Source organism: Anopheles arabiensis, chromosome X (genome assembly GCF_016920715.1).
Source record: "Anopheles arabiensis isolate DONGOLA chromosome X, AaraD3, whole genome shotgun sequence".
NCBI lineage: Eukaryota > Metazoa > Arthropoda > Insecta > Diptera > Culicidae > Anopheles > Anopheles arabiensis.
The window spans coordinates 15,413,863-15,427,645 of NC_053519.1; the positions used below are offsets into that span (position 1 = coordinate 15,413,863).

The 13,783-nt window shown below is 51.8% G+C and overlaps 1 protein-coding gene across 1 annotated transcript; it reads left to right on the plus strand.

Annotated features, from left to right (window-relative positions):
- Window positions 1-598: 598 nt before the first annotated feature.
- On the plus strand, window positions 599-6,943 carry LOC120906027 (protein piccolo). Its single transcript, XM_040317428.1, has 2 exons — window positions 599-932; window positions 1,012-6,943. The coding sequence occupies exon 2, from the start codon at window positions 1,055-1,057 to the stop codon at window positions 6,134-6,136; it is 5,082 nt and encodes a 1,693-aa protein (XP_040173362.1). The 5' UTR covers window positions 599-932; window positions 1,012-1,054; the 3' UTR covers window positions 6,137-6,943.
- The last annotated feature ends 6,840 nt before the right edge of the window (window positions 6,944-13,783 follow it).

Below are 13,783 nucleotides of genomic sequence, written 5' to 3' on the forward strand. Positions count from 1 at the left end.
TAATAATGGAATAAATAAATCAATCAATCAATCAATCAATCAATCAATAAAAGCAATGTTCCGGTGGGTAACGAACAGTATATTTTTAATCATTGGGCATGTGTTATACAGCCTTAAAACTTTCTTATGAAAAAAACTCCCAAAAAACTGTCAAAATCTGTCAACTGAATGTTAAAAATTCAAAAAAGGTATGTGGTTAAAAATGGCCGTTAACCAAATTAGAAGTCCATCAAATTCCTGGAATTGATGTAACAAACAATAAAAATCAGGTTTGCTTTCCGTGTAACCGGTTTCCCGCAAGGGGGCTCGACTGTCAAATGCGAGAAATCCAATATGGCAGCCAGCGTCTCTTGTGGCGATATTTTGTTAATACAAAAATCCGAGAAAGCAATGATTAACCTCAACAAAGAAATATTTGAATTGTGTTTAATTATTTTTCAAGATTTTAAATGATTTTTTCTCTAGGATGGGCTGTGTGCGCTACATTAAAAAAGTTTTACATTACACGTCGCAATGTGAACCGATTCTAACCGCCGTCTGACGCTTGTGCGTGTATGGGTGTGTGTGTGTGCGCGCGTTAATACAACGCACAGTTTTTCGCCTACTTGTTTGACAGCCGTGCAGCGATGGCATCATTACGCATCGTACAGTGGAGCAGGGTGTGAAAACAGCCGGAACAGAAGAAAAACACTTTTCCAGCCGTGTACGGTTTGCGGGTGTGTGTGGTTTTGCGAGCTGAATTTGTTTGCACTCTATATTGGGCGTGCTCGTTGTGCCGGGGGGGAGGGCATTGTGTAACACCGTGTCACCAATACCGCCGCCAGCCAAAGGGCAAGAAAATGCGTGTCTGTATCAAGCGGCGGTGCTGTTGAAGCTGTTTGGCAGCTAAAAAAGGGAGAAGGAAATCGAGTGAAGTGTTTGTAACGAAAGCCGTAAGTGGGTTGCGGGAAGCACACAAACGGGCCGGCACTGGCATTAATTGGTTTTCCCCGTTCAACGCTCTCGTTGTAGAAAGGCAACAGTTGAGCGACAGCAGCAGCAGCAAAAAATAACAATGTCGCAGGAGTACGCCCAGCATGTGCTGAAGGTGGCGGTGGCCCAGATCTGCCAGACGATCGGCTGGCACTCGACCCACACGTCCACGATGGATCTGCTGGTCGACGTCACGCAGCACTTTCTGCGCGAAATCTCGCGCATCATGCACCGGTACTGCGAGCTGTACAACCGGACCGAGGCGAACCTGGACGATCTGGCGCTCGCGTACAAGGAGATCGGCATCAACCTGGACGAGCTGATGGAGTACATCCAGTTCGTCGATCCGATCCCGCTGCCGCTCGAGGTGCCTCGCTTTCCGCTGCCGAAGGAGTCCAGCCTGAACTTCCTGAAGCCGGGCAGCCGGGAGGTGCTGACGCGCCCGGTCCACATCCCGGAGTACATGCCGCCGCTGCTGTTCGAAAGCGAGGAGGAGGGTGTGGCCGGCGGGGCGGCGGCCGGCGGCAGCAACGAGGAGGACCGGCTGGCGGTGGTTCCGGCCGGCGGGCTGGTGGATGCGAAAAGTTTGCTCAACAGTGCGGCGCTCGCGATTGCGTCCGTGGCCGCCGCCTCCATGGGCGAGGGGCGCGCCCTGACCGACGGTGGTGGCACGGGCGGGGAACTGCTGGACGATGGTGCGATCGTGCCGCACGCCGTCATCAACGAGGAGGTGGAAATACCGATGCAAACGATCGAGGTGAAGGAGCAACCGGAGGTGACAGTGACGTCACCGACAGCAACAACAACAACAACAACAACGACCGTGGGTGACACAACGGAGGAACCCGCCCCTGCTGCGGATGAGAAACCGGCGGAAGGAAGTGTGGTGCCGAAGGAAAAGTCCACGCCTACCGAGGAACCACCCACAGGGACGACCGGTGGAAAGCCACCGATCGTGGCGGAGGAGGGCCGTCCGACGCGCGAAATCAGCAGCGTAATCATGACCACGTCCGGGTTCATTTCGCCTGCCCGCGAAGGCAAGCTGCCCGAGTCGCGCATTCCCATCATCCCGGAGGAGCGTCCGATGCCGGCGCCGCCCGCCCCCCTCGCACCGCTGCCCGCCGCATCGCATCTTCCGCCCGTGCCAGCCGGTTCGTCCGCGGCGGCCAGCTCTTCGACACTGTCCACGTTGGCGCCGGTGTCGTCGGCGGCACTGCTCGCGTCGGCCGCCGGCACAAGCTACTTCCCGAAGCCGGGCGAGGGTGGAGCGTTGGCAGCGGGTAACGGTACGCCCGCTGGCGGCCCGGTCGGAGCAGCGGCTGCGCCGCACGATCCGGTCCTACCGCCCCCGCCCCCACCGCCGCCAGTGAAGCAGGCGGGCGAGAAGACGCCGAAAAAAGTGAAGAAGAAACCGGTCGACAAGGAGAAGAAAAAGGCGGACAAGGGCCAGGCCGGTGCGTCCCGCAAGCCGGACAAGCACGCTGGCGGGGAGAAGGGCGCACTGATGAAGCCGCCGCCACCACCGCCAGCCGGCGAGCTGCCGGTCAATCCGTTCGAGGGCCCAGCAGGAGCTGCAGTAAAGGAGGAGAAAGTGTTCCCCCCAGCGACGGCGGGAGAGCTGGCGACGGGCCAGTATGCACCGGCGAGGGAAAACCTGGTGTTTAATCCGTTCGTGAAGGAGGGAGCGATGGGTGCGGTCGCCGTCAAGTCGGAGCAGAACGAACAAGCGGGTGGGATGGGCCTGCCCGGCACGAGCGCACCCTTCCCGCCCGGCAAACCGCCCAAACCGGCCAAGGTAAAGGGGGCGGGCAAGGACAAGCTGCCGAAGAAGCGCAAATCGGCCGTCCCGAAGCTGCCGCCCGGTCCGCTCGCGATGGAGCAGCACCCGGCGGGCGGACTGTTCGGTGGCCCCATCGCACCACCGCCGATGCCGCCGAACTTGCTGCCGGCGGCGATGACGGCAGCACCGCTGCCGGTCCCGAAGCCGAAGAAGGTGTCCAAGAAGAAGGCGGCCAACCAGCAGCGGGGCCAGCAGCACGAGGCCGGGTCGCTGCCGCCGCCGCTCATCGGGCCGCTCGGGCTCGGCCCGCTGCCGCTCGGCGGGTCCCATCCGGACCTGGCGTTCAGCCGTGTGCCGAACGCGCCCAACACGGCTGCCCTCTCGCTGCCGCTGAAGAAGCCGCCGCACCCGATGGGACCGTTCAAGCAGGAGGAGCCGACGGGGCCGGCCCCGCCACCCCACAGCCAGATGGCGGCCGAGCAGGCGGCCCAGCTGAACCTGCTCCAGAAGATGCACCCGAGCCTGGAGATCACTGCCTCGCCCGCCATAATGTCGCAGCAGCAGCAGCAGCAGCAGGAGACGGGCAAGCAGCACCGGCAGCCATCGTTCGAGCCGAAGGCGCTGAAGGCGCCGGACACGGCGAGCGACCGGGACGTGATCGTGATTGACGACGACAAGACGCCACCGCACGTCGCCTCGATGCTGTCGCCCGTCGGGGTCGCTGTGACGCCGTCGACGCCCTTCACCACGCCACCGACCAGCAAGAAGCAGCGCAAGCAGGCGGCCGCTGCCGGCGACTACCAGCTGCTGGGCGCGAACATGATGAGCTACCCACCGGGCGGGCCCAAGCAACCGTCCTTCGCCGGTCATGCGTTCGACGGCGGTCCCGTCGACTTCCGGCACGTGGACGCGGACCCGCACGGGCTGCAGTTTTCGCCCACCGGTGTGCCCAAAACGCCCGACATCAAGCTGCAGCACTCGTCTTCCTCGTCCACACCGTCCTGGATGGGCGAGTCGCCCCGGCTGGCGACGCCGAAGAAGGGAGCTGCTGTCACCTCCTCCACCACCACAACCACTACCGGCAATCTGTTCTCCGAGCTGTCGTCCAAAACGCTCAGCGAGTGTATGGTGCCAAGCAAGGGGCTTGGGGCTGCGGCCGAGCCAGGCAAGAAGCCGAAACGCCCGAAGCAGAAGCCCAACAAGAACGCGGAGGCCAAGCGGGCCAAGCTGGAGCAGGCGGAGGGTGTGAAAAAGCTGCCCAGTGCCGGCGCCGCCGCCGCCACCGCCGGTCCGACCGACCTGCCCGGCAGCAAGAACCCGTTCGCGCTCTACCCGGGCGCCCTCAACCCGTTCGCACCGGATGCGGCCAGCGCGTACAGCAAGTACCTGAACCAGGTCGCGAGCCTGCCCCGCATACCGTTCGGCATGTTTCCGCTGCCGTCCGGGCCGGGCCTGATACCGGACAATCCGCTGTTTCCCCGGCTGCCGCCGAACTACCCGGGGCAGCACCGGCCCGGCTTCCAGATGCCGCCGAACCCGTTCGGGCTGCCGCCCGGCCTGAACCCGATGAACAACCCGCTGCTCCGGCTGCCGGGCCTGGCGAACCGGCTGCCGGGGATGGGCGGCGGCCTCACCGGCAGCCAGCGCGACTTCCTGGACGAGCCACTCGACCCCGAGACGAAGCTGGCCCAGACGCCGCTCGATCTGCAAAAGTCCACCTGCAACGTGGCGCCGCTCGTGCCGCCCTCGCTGTTCCAGAGCGCAGCGGAGGGTATGGGGCTGGGCGACGGCACGGGGTCGAGCGAGCTGCTCAACCTGTCCGTGAAGGCCGGTACGGGTGGGCCCAAGGAAACGGTCACCACGGTGCAGTCGACCGTCTCGAGCAAGAAGGACACGACGCTCACGATTTCGGGCGCCGCAACGTCCGCTGCCAGCAGCGTGAGCACCCATTCGCTCTTCAGCAGCAGCGTATCGACGAGCGTGAAGGACGCGGGCCGCACGGAAGCGGCCCTGGTGCGCGAATCGGCGTACAAGGAGGACCAGGTGGTGATACTGCCCGCCGCCAGCTTCCTCCCGGGGGCGAGCCCGCCCCAGCGCTCCAACCTGCTGGTGATCGACATCGACGACTCGGACGGCAGCCAGTCAACGGCGACGACCGGCGGCAAGAGCAAGGACGGCAAGCGCAAGCAGAAGGAGCACAAGAAGGACCGCAAGCAGAAGGACGGCAAGCTCAAGAAGAAGAAGGACAAGAAGGACAAGAGCAAGAGCAAGGACCGGGACCGGGAGCAGCTGAAGGAGCTGGCGGCGGGCACGGCCACCGCGCCGGGCGTGATGACGATGGGCATGATCGGCGCGGAGGAGGCCCTGATGGAGCAGCTGCGCAAGGAGCGCAAGGAGAAGAAGGAGAAGCGCAAGGAGAAGCTGAAGAAGGAAAAGCGCAAGGAGAAGGAGTCACGCGCTGGGGGCGGCCCGGGCGGTGGTGCGGGACCGTCGCAGCCGGCGGGCGAGCCGGGCCTGAAGCTGATGCTGAAGCTCGGCGGCTCGAACGCGACCCAGTCGCCGCGGTCGGAAACGCCCGAGCAGCCGCGCAGGGATGGGTCGCCGGAGCTGGCCCGCATATCGGCGCTCGTCACGCGCCCGCCGAAGCTGAAGGGCAGCACGACCCCGAGCGGCAAGGGCAAGAAGGAGGACGGCGGGGCCGGCAAGGGCGCACCGCCGCACAGTTCGCCCGGTGGTGGTGGCGGCGGTGGGGACGCGAAGCTGCTGCAGCCAGCGGCCGACCCGGACGACACGTTCGCTGCCCTCAAGCAGTCGGCGAAGGTGAACTTTGCGGGCGGCGCGGCGGGTGGTACGGCAACGTCGGCGACCGTGGTGACAGCGGCGGCCACGCTCGGCAGCTACGGCGCGGATGAGAGCGTCGCGGGTGGTTCCGGTGGACGCGGCACGAAGATGGTCCGCACGGCACCGGACGGGCTGCCGGTGGACACGCCGGCGAAAGCGTTCGGTGGTGCTGCCGGCGGCGGCGGCGGCGAACCCTCGTCCAAGAAGGCGGCCAAGGAGTCGAAGAGCTCGAAATCGGTGCACCACCATCATCATCATGCGGCGGCCGATACGTACAACACGACGCCGGTGCACATGACGGACGTGGACGGCAACACGGTGTGGATCTGTCCGGCGTGCGGCCGGGTCGACGACGGCACGCCGATGATCGGGTGCGACGGGTGCGACGCCTGGTACCACTGGGTGTGCGTCGGCATCCAGGTGCCGCCGGACGACAACGAGGACTGGTACTGTCGCGTGTGCATCGCCAAGAAGCAGGACACGCAGGCGGACGAGAAGCAGCGCAAGCGCAAGAAGAAGGACAAGAAGACGTCCAAAGAGTAAGCGCCGCCGGGGCAGGGTTTCCCACTTTTACGTTGGGTTTGTCAAGCCGCGGGCACACGTAGCGGGTAACCTGAGCCGCTAGTTTAGGGTTGAAGTTAGCTGGGATGTCCACCGGGGACATCCTTCGGCATGAGTTCGTTGGATGCGAACCAATAGTTGTAAAAATAATACCATATATATCCATCTGTCTAACTGTTCCAACAATGTACGCTCTCGGCACTGCTGGAAGTAATCTTATTAAGCTATAATATGCTCGGTTTGACCGAACAGACACTATGATAGACACCGAATCATCAAAGCAATAGTACGTCAAGAGGAACGAAACAAAATCATTGTTCATACTAAGCTGCATGTGCATGTGCAACATACTTTATGTATTACCTCTGTTCATAGCGGAGAGCTTCGGTTAGTGTCTAATGTCTTTTTTTGTTGTTGCTACCTATAATTACTCTTTTCCACTGATTTCATTCTTCTTAGCATTTCTCGACTTTCAGAATAACAGTTTTGTATTGTAAAAAAAATCAAACTAAAAACATATTCATGCTCGTGATGAGGGACAAGTCGTGTGGCGTGCTGAATGTCTTTTAAACTAATATGTTAGTGTATTGTAGTGTAGTTCAGAATAACAGTTTTGTATTGTAAAAAAAAAATCAAACTAAAAACATATTCATGCTCGTGATGAGGGACAAGTCGTGTGGCGTGCTGAATGTCTTTTAAACTAATATGTTAGTGTATTGTACGGTTATGACCGTCTGCCTGTTAAGTGTAAATGGAATTAAATAAAACTTATAGACAAAATATCCTAAATAGAGGAGTATTATTTTTTGAAAAAAAAAAAATAAAATAAAATAAAATTAAATAAACAAATAAGTTTTAAGCAATGACGTATTTTTTGCTATTTATTCAGCACACTAGTGATGGGAAAAATGAAGTTTTGTCGGAATCGATTCCAGCTAGTTCCGCAGTTTTCTGGAATCGATATGATTGTAGGTCCGGAATTAGTTTTCGGAATCGACTCCGGAATCGGAATCGACTCCGGAATTGGTTCCGGAATCGACTCCAGAATTGATTCCAGAATCGGCTCCGGCATCGGAATCGGTTCCGGAATCGACTCTAGAATTGATTCCGGAATCGGCTCCGGAATCGGAATCGGCCCCGGAATCGACTCTGGAATCAGAATTGGTTCTGGAATCGACTCCAGAATCGGATCGATTTCGGAATCGGAATCGGCTCTCGAATCGGAATTGGCTCCGGAATTAATTCTTAACACAAAATCGGGTAGGTCCGATTCCGAGCTCTCATCAGTACAGTACACCCTTCGAAAGATAATGTTGATTTTTTTAAATTCTCAGATGCCTTTTAATTGCATTAAAACATTCAGATACTCTGATTCAGAACCTGTACCTATCCTGGAACTGATCCTGAACCCATAACGTTGCTCGAACTGATTTGATTGATGGTATATTTATAACACCTGTAACACCCGGTCTATTTCATGAGCCTTCACTGGCCCTGGAACTGATCCTGACCCCTTTCCGGGTCCTGATACTACTCCCTTTTTTATTTGGACCCATAAGTAGTACCTGTATCTGTCATAGTCATGGTAATATCCAGCCCAGTGGTTTTATTTTGTTTGTTTGTTGCATCGGATCCCGCAGTGTACTACCATCAACTCGGATGCGCTAAGAACATGCTCGTCGTGGGTTCAACACTCGTATGCTCCGTCGCGCTAAGAAAGGACTTGACTTTTTCGGATGCGGGGTGCTGAATACGTCGCGAAAGTCTCTATAAGCCGGCATGGTTATGGTTATTTGTTAAAAGAAGGCTTATCTGCCGCAGGTACATTTTCGAACGCTAAAATTAATTAGTTTTTGATAGACAGATACACATTCAAACTCAGATGGCCTTGCGTTTCTCATAGCCAAAGTGATTGTCTATGTATGAATGAAAACTAAGCCAAAAGTATCAAAACAACGCTGTAACGCTGCAACGAATGTAACGATGATCAGCCTTAACAAAAATTTTATCACAGAGATTACTACGTGAATCGCTTAAAGACTGGTCCGTTCATACAGTTATGGCACGCACTGTAATTTGGTGTTGCTTAGATTAGTTTAGTTTAGTTTAGTGTTTATTAATCGATGGACTATAAAGCCCTCTCGAGTCAAATTTTGTTTACAATAGACATTAGATAAAGAACAGAACATTTATATATTGTTAGTGTTGGACGCATTTCGTAAATTTAAAAGTTTCAGCGACTGCCAGCATTGGCCGGCGACGGAGTATTCCGGCAGGAACATAGAGGTGAATCCTTGAACGCAGCTCGGGACAGTCGATGGTTCCGTTTAAGATTTCCGTGATAAATGTCAATCGGGCGTGCTCAACATGTTCGGTGAGGGGCGAGATCCCAAGCAGCAAACATCTAGTCCTGTAGTCGAGACGACGCGGCCAATCACGAAGGGCGAAGCGCGTTGCCTTCCGTTGGATGGACTCTAGCCGCACAAGTGCCCGAGTAGATGCAGGCCACTAAACATTGCTAGCGTATTCCAGCAGTGGTCTGATAAGGGCGCAGTACAGTGTCTTGAAACACTTAGGGTCACGAAGCTCGCGCGTCGTGACCAAGCCAAGTAGCCGGTTGCCACTAGCGACTACGTGGTCCATCTGTTCTTCGAAGGAGAGTTTAGGATCTAGGAGGACTCCTAGATCTTTTACACAGAGTTTACTCTTTCGAGGTACTGACCATCAAGCATATTGTTAAACAGCGCTGGAGCTCTTGGACGGCTGAATGAGATTATGGCGCATTTATCGATACAGACGTTACGTTAGTGCGTTACGCTTGCACCAGGAGTCAAATTCCTCTGGCTCACGGAGAAGATGGTCCTCTGGCTCACGGATTTCACGATAGATTTTAGCATCATCTGCGTACAATAGGCAAGTATTATCCGGGAGTACCGTGCACAAGTCGTTTATGTAGAGCAGGAACAACAGAGGCCCCAGGTTGCTGCCCTGAAGTACGCCGGAGGAGACGCCGATAGATCTAGATTGGTGGGAGTTTAATGTTATTAGTTTGCAATTTCGATAAGCTTATGAAAGGATAACACAACCAGGCAGAGACAGAAACATATATTTATGCGAGGGACATACTAAGCGATATAAAAACAAATATTTAGTTTTCTCAATCAACCTAACACGTCTATCGCTGGTGAGCTACAATTCTGAACTGACTTAATCTCCCTAGTCCTCACTAGCTCCGCCCAAAGCCTATCGCGTCGATGCTTCAATATGTCACCTTCGGGCGGATGCTCCACGATGTTGTCTTCGAGCAGATGCTCTACTTTTGGTAGATGCAGGTGATCGCTGCTCCTTCGGCTATGACACATTTTATGCTAACTCAGCTGAAAATGTGTTCTACGATTTTTCGCAGTGCAGAACCATGCGAGAGTGCTACTAGTGCGATCATGTGGTGTGGTTCTTGCGACAGGAAGTAGTTCGTCTGCTTTGCTTCCGTTTAGCTCGAAATACACTCCATTGCGTGTGATATAACTACATCATAGGAAAAACCTATATACGATAATTGCATACAATATTCAATCAAACAAACTGATTTTTATCTTTTATAACATTGGAACACATTCCGGAAACAAGAGCAATGTGTGACACAAATTCGTATAGAACGGCGTATAGTATTTATGTAGAATATTTTTGGCCATCGATATAAAAAGGAGAAATTGTGCAAACCTCAAAAGGAAAACAAAACAACAACAAAAAGACGTTTGATGTGCAAAAACATAAATATATGTATTGCTCATCCTTATCCCGTTTCGCCGTGGCACTGAATCTCATAATGTGTGTGCAATTCGGACGCGGTCTAAAACACAAAACAAAAACAAGTAACAGAGTGTCCCTCGGACACTGCCTGCACACCGAACGCTGGAAAACGGCCCACATACATATATATTCACATTTATTTGCCTGCAATGTACGACTGTGCGTGGGTGCATGCGGTCGTTAGGTTGCGACAATTTTTCCGCTACGCTGTACATTAATTTATTTGCACTCGATGACAATTATTTAAATTGTTGGGGTTCTGTATGTGTGTGTGTGTGTGTGTGTGTGTGTGTGTGTGTGTGCGGGTTGAAAAAAAATGAGGCAGGATAAAACCAACGCAAGATACGTACGAAAACGTAACGGATGACAGTACAGGAGTCCGGGATGGAACGGGTTGCGAACGGGAATATGTGCACACTTGTTTGTTGTTATCGAAATCGATGACCAAGCGCAAAACTGTATGCTCGTTCATCCGAAGTTATACACCATGTGGCAACATAATTTAACCGAACAACGACCACGGACGGGCGGGGAAGTTGGCCAGCAAAGCGACAGGACACGCGGGGCGGTGTGGCGTACAGCTTGATTCCTTTTTTTCCTGCTGGAAATTTCATTACTGAGCGATTTTTGTATGGAAGTTTATGGAAGAGACAATATATATTCGCGTTTGATTTAAACTTACCAATGCAATAAAACCTGAATGAGCAAGAACTAAATAATTTTGAACAGTAATTCTCACCTAACGAGGTTTTTCTCTACTCAGTTCAATGTGTTGACTTAGGTTTCTCACTAATGGCAGTCCTTTTTTCTAGTTTCGCTATATTTTAATGCTTAATTCAGGAAACTTAACTAAAATCTTGAATCGGTGACAATTATCTATAGACAGTAAACTCGACAATGATGTCTGTAGTTAATTACTTTTCCTTTGATTTTATGCGAAAACGTCCTGTATGTCAGAATTAGGAACCTCCTACGAATCTTCAAATTCTTGGTAAATGGTGTACATCATCTTTCTGCTTCTATTCAACAAGTCAACCACATCTTATCGGTTTCCATGTGGCCTATATAACAGGTTTGAACGGGTAGGTCGTCCGGTGCCTTACGAATGACATGGCCAGCTCATCGAACTCCCAATATGTGTCTACTCAAAATTTTCAAACCTTTGAGATCATTAAGTGTTAAGTAATTGCGTTGAATTGAAACTAAATTCAAATCTTGAAATGGTGGCATGTACCTATGTATAGTAAACTCGACAATGATGTTTACAATGTCTGTAGTGAATTACTTTATTTTTGATTTTAAGCGAAAAGGTCCTTTAAATCAAAATTAGGAACCTCCTAGGGTCTAGAGCCGTTATCTTCAAATTCCTGGTAAATGGAGAACATCATCTAGCTGCTTCTATTCATTGAGCTAGCCGCATCTTCTCGGTTTCCTTGTGGACGACAAAACAGGTTTGCATGGTTATCATTGTACCTTACGAATGGCATGGCCAGCTCAACAAAGTCCCAAGATGTGTCTACTCAAACTTTTCAAACCTTTGAGATCTATAAGTGTTTAGTAATTGTATTACATTGAATGTCCACATTGCCCTGAATGTCTGCATATAACGTATTCTCTGAAGTATTGGGTTATTATTCCTTGGCATTGTAGCCATTAAAGGCAAAAATAATGTTGACCTTTCAATGATTTGTCTATTCTTCATCATATCATATGACCAATACCAGGATTCTCTATCTATCTAGGAGTATAGTACAGTCTACACATACAACATAATAGGCAACAGTTTTTCAGTACAACCAACATCGCTAGCATTGTAAAAATCTAATTTGTAGATTATATGGCAGACCGCTTAGACGATTTCATAAAGCCCTCAGATAGAAGAATCGTTTCTGACTCTTTTAAGGAAGGACATAGAAGCACCTAGGTAACTAAACATGTATTTCAACTGCTACACATTAAAAAAAAAACAAATCAAATGTGTTCCTGAAGTTCTCCTTCATTCGAGTGGTACACAATTTTGGAGCATTTAAAATTATATAAAAATGCTTTACGATGGTCGAGACTATCAAAATAAAGGTATAAATCTTTTAATCGAGCTAGCAAAAACTATAGCGACAATGACGAGCGTGCAAAAACGAGCAAAAGGCAGCACTGAAACGCTATCGCCATCATTGCTTTCCGGTGGAGTTGTCCGTAGCTTTTGACTGACGAATATTGCCAACGCGGGAGTAGATAGAAATAGCGAACAAATCACGATGGTTCAAAAACAACAAGAGAGAGATAGAGAGAAAAAAAGGAGGGAGAGAGAGAGAGACAGAGAGAGAACATAAGACTTGGATTATAGAAGTAATTTACTTACGCTAAGAATCATAAATCCCCACCGCACTCGACGCCCCAAAAAATTGGCCGACGGTGTGTCCTTCATGCGGCCTCGATTGCTCCTCTCCCTTCACCCTCTCCCCCATTACCTGCCGATACGAAAGCAGTGTTGGGATGTCGGGATTGAAATAAAGTTGTTTTGGAGTGGCCCATAACGCGATTTGTGCCAACATCAAGATTCCATTAAGAGCCAGACGTGTTCCACTGTGTAAATTAGAGTTTTGCCCGCTTTTGTTTCTGCTCCGCTTCGCTACCATCGCAACCGTGCACCCATGCACCCGGCAACGTCTCTTCCTCGTCACGGTTGGGCACACGCGGGCAAGATGGACCACATCTTATTGGCTCACGATTTGATCACGTACTGTTTGCACGAGTCACGTGTTCATCATCCACCGGTTGCCCTATCGTGCGCGGGTAGCAGCACTACCACCAACACAGGTCCGGGGCGTTCAGGTAATGGGAAACGAGGGTTCGCGAGACGGGGTAACAGCATAACCAGCAGCAACACGAGGCAACGCTACCCATAAATACTGTCTGGCTGGTACTGTGCCCGGGCCATTACTAATCGGTGTTAGGTGAGCTTCCGGGGGCCGGGTGGGTGCTATGTCCGCGGACCCGAAGACACCAGAGGCTTAGGGGAGTGAAGGCGAGCAAAACGAGTGACAGTATAAAAAGGATACACAGGATACTACTGGCGCACGAGGTAGGAAAGTTCGTGTTGCAACACGTGCGCGTCATGCGCTTCGCCGGCGGTGGCGGGGCCCATCCGTCCGTGTGTAACACGTTAACCATTTTTAAATTGATTTTCACAATTCGCACGCCCGCAGACTCCCTACCGACTGTGATTGGAAGGGCAAGAGGCCGCAGCAACATTATACACATATTACATTTAATTGGCTTTTTTTCGATCTTTCATGCCCAACGACCACACTACTTTTAGCACATTTCCATCGCCTTTCTCTCCATCGCAAGGAAAATTATCCAAATCACATTTGGGAAAATCTATCTCCGATATGATTGTGTATGTGTGTTTTCTCATCCCTCGGTGCACCGTATGTGTGCAATGTCACAGTCCCTTCGCAGTGAATAATTCGCTGCATCGCAACATCGCATGGCAGTTGGTTGCTTTGATTGATTCCTTGCTTAATGTTTGTTGATTTGGTAAATCAAGCCGGTCTGAAAGATAATCTTGCGAGTTGATTTGAAGGTTTTTATTCGTTTTGTATTATAATCAAAAATTGCGTATAGACATCTTATTCCACTTTTAATAAAGGCTAGAGGTTCTAGACGCTACGAAGATATGATTACTCCAGTCTATGTTTGATGTAGAACAACTTCAGTGTCGATATTTGGAAGAAAAAAAAAAAAATATTGAGGCCCGTGAATAGATTATCCGGTCAACAAGTGGTCCACCAAAAAATGAGTTTGACAAATCGGCTT

Coding starts and splice junctions, on each gene's coding strand:
- LOC120906027 (XM_040317428.1), top strand. CDS start 1,055: ATGTCGCAGGAGTACGCCCAGCATGTGCTGAAGGTGGCGGTGGCCCAG.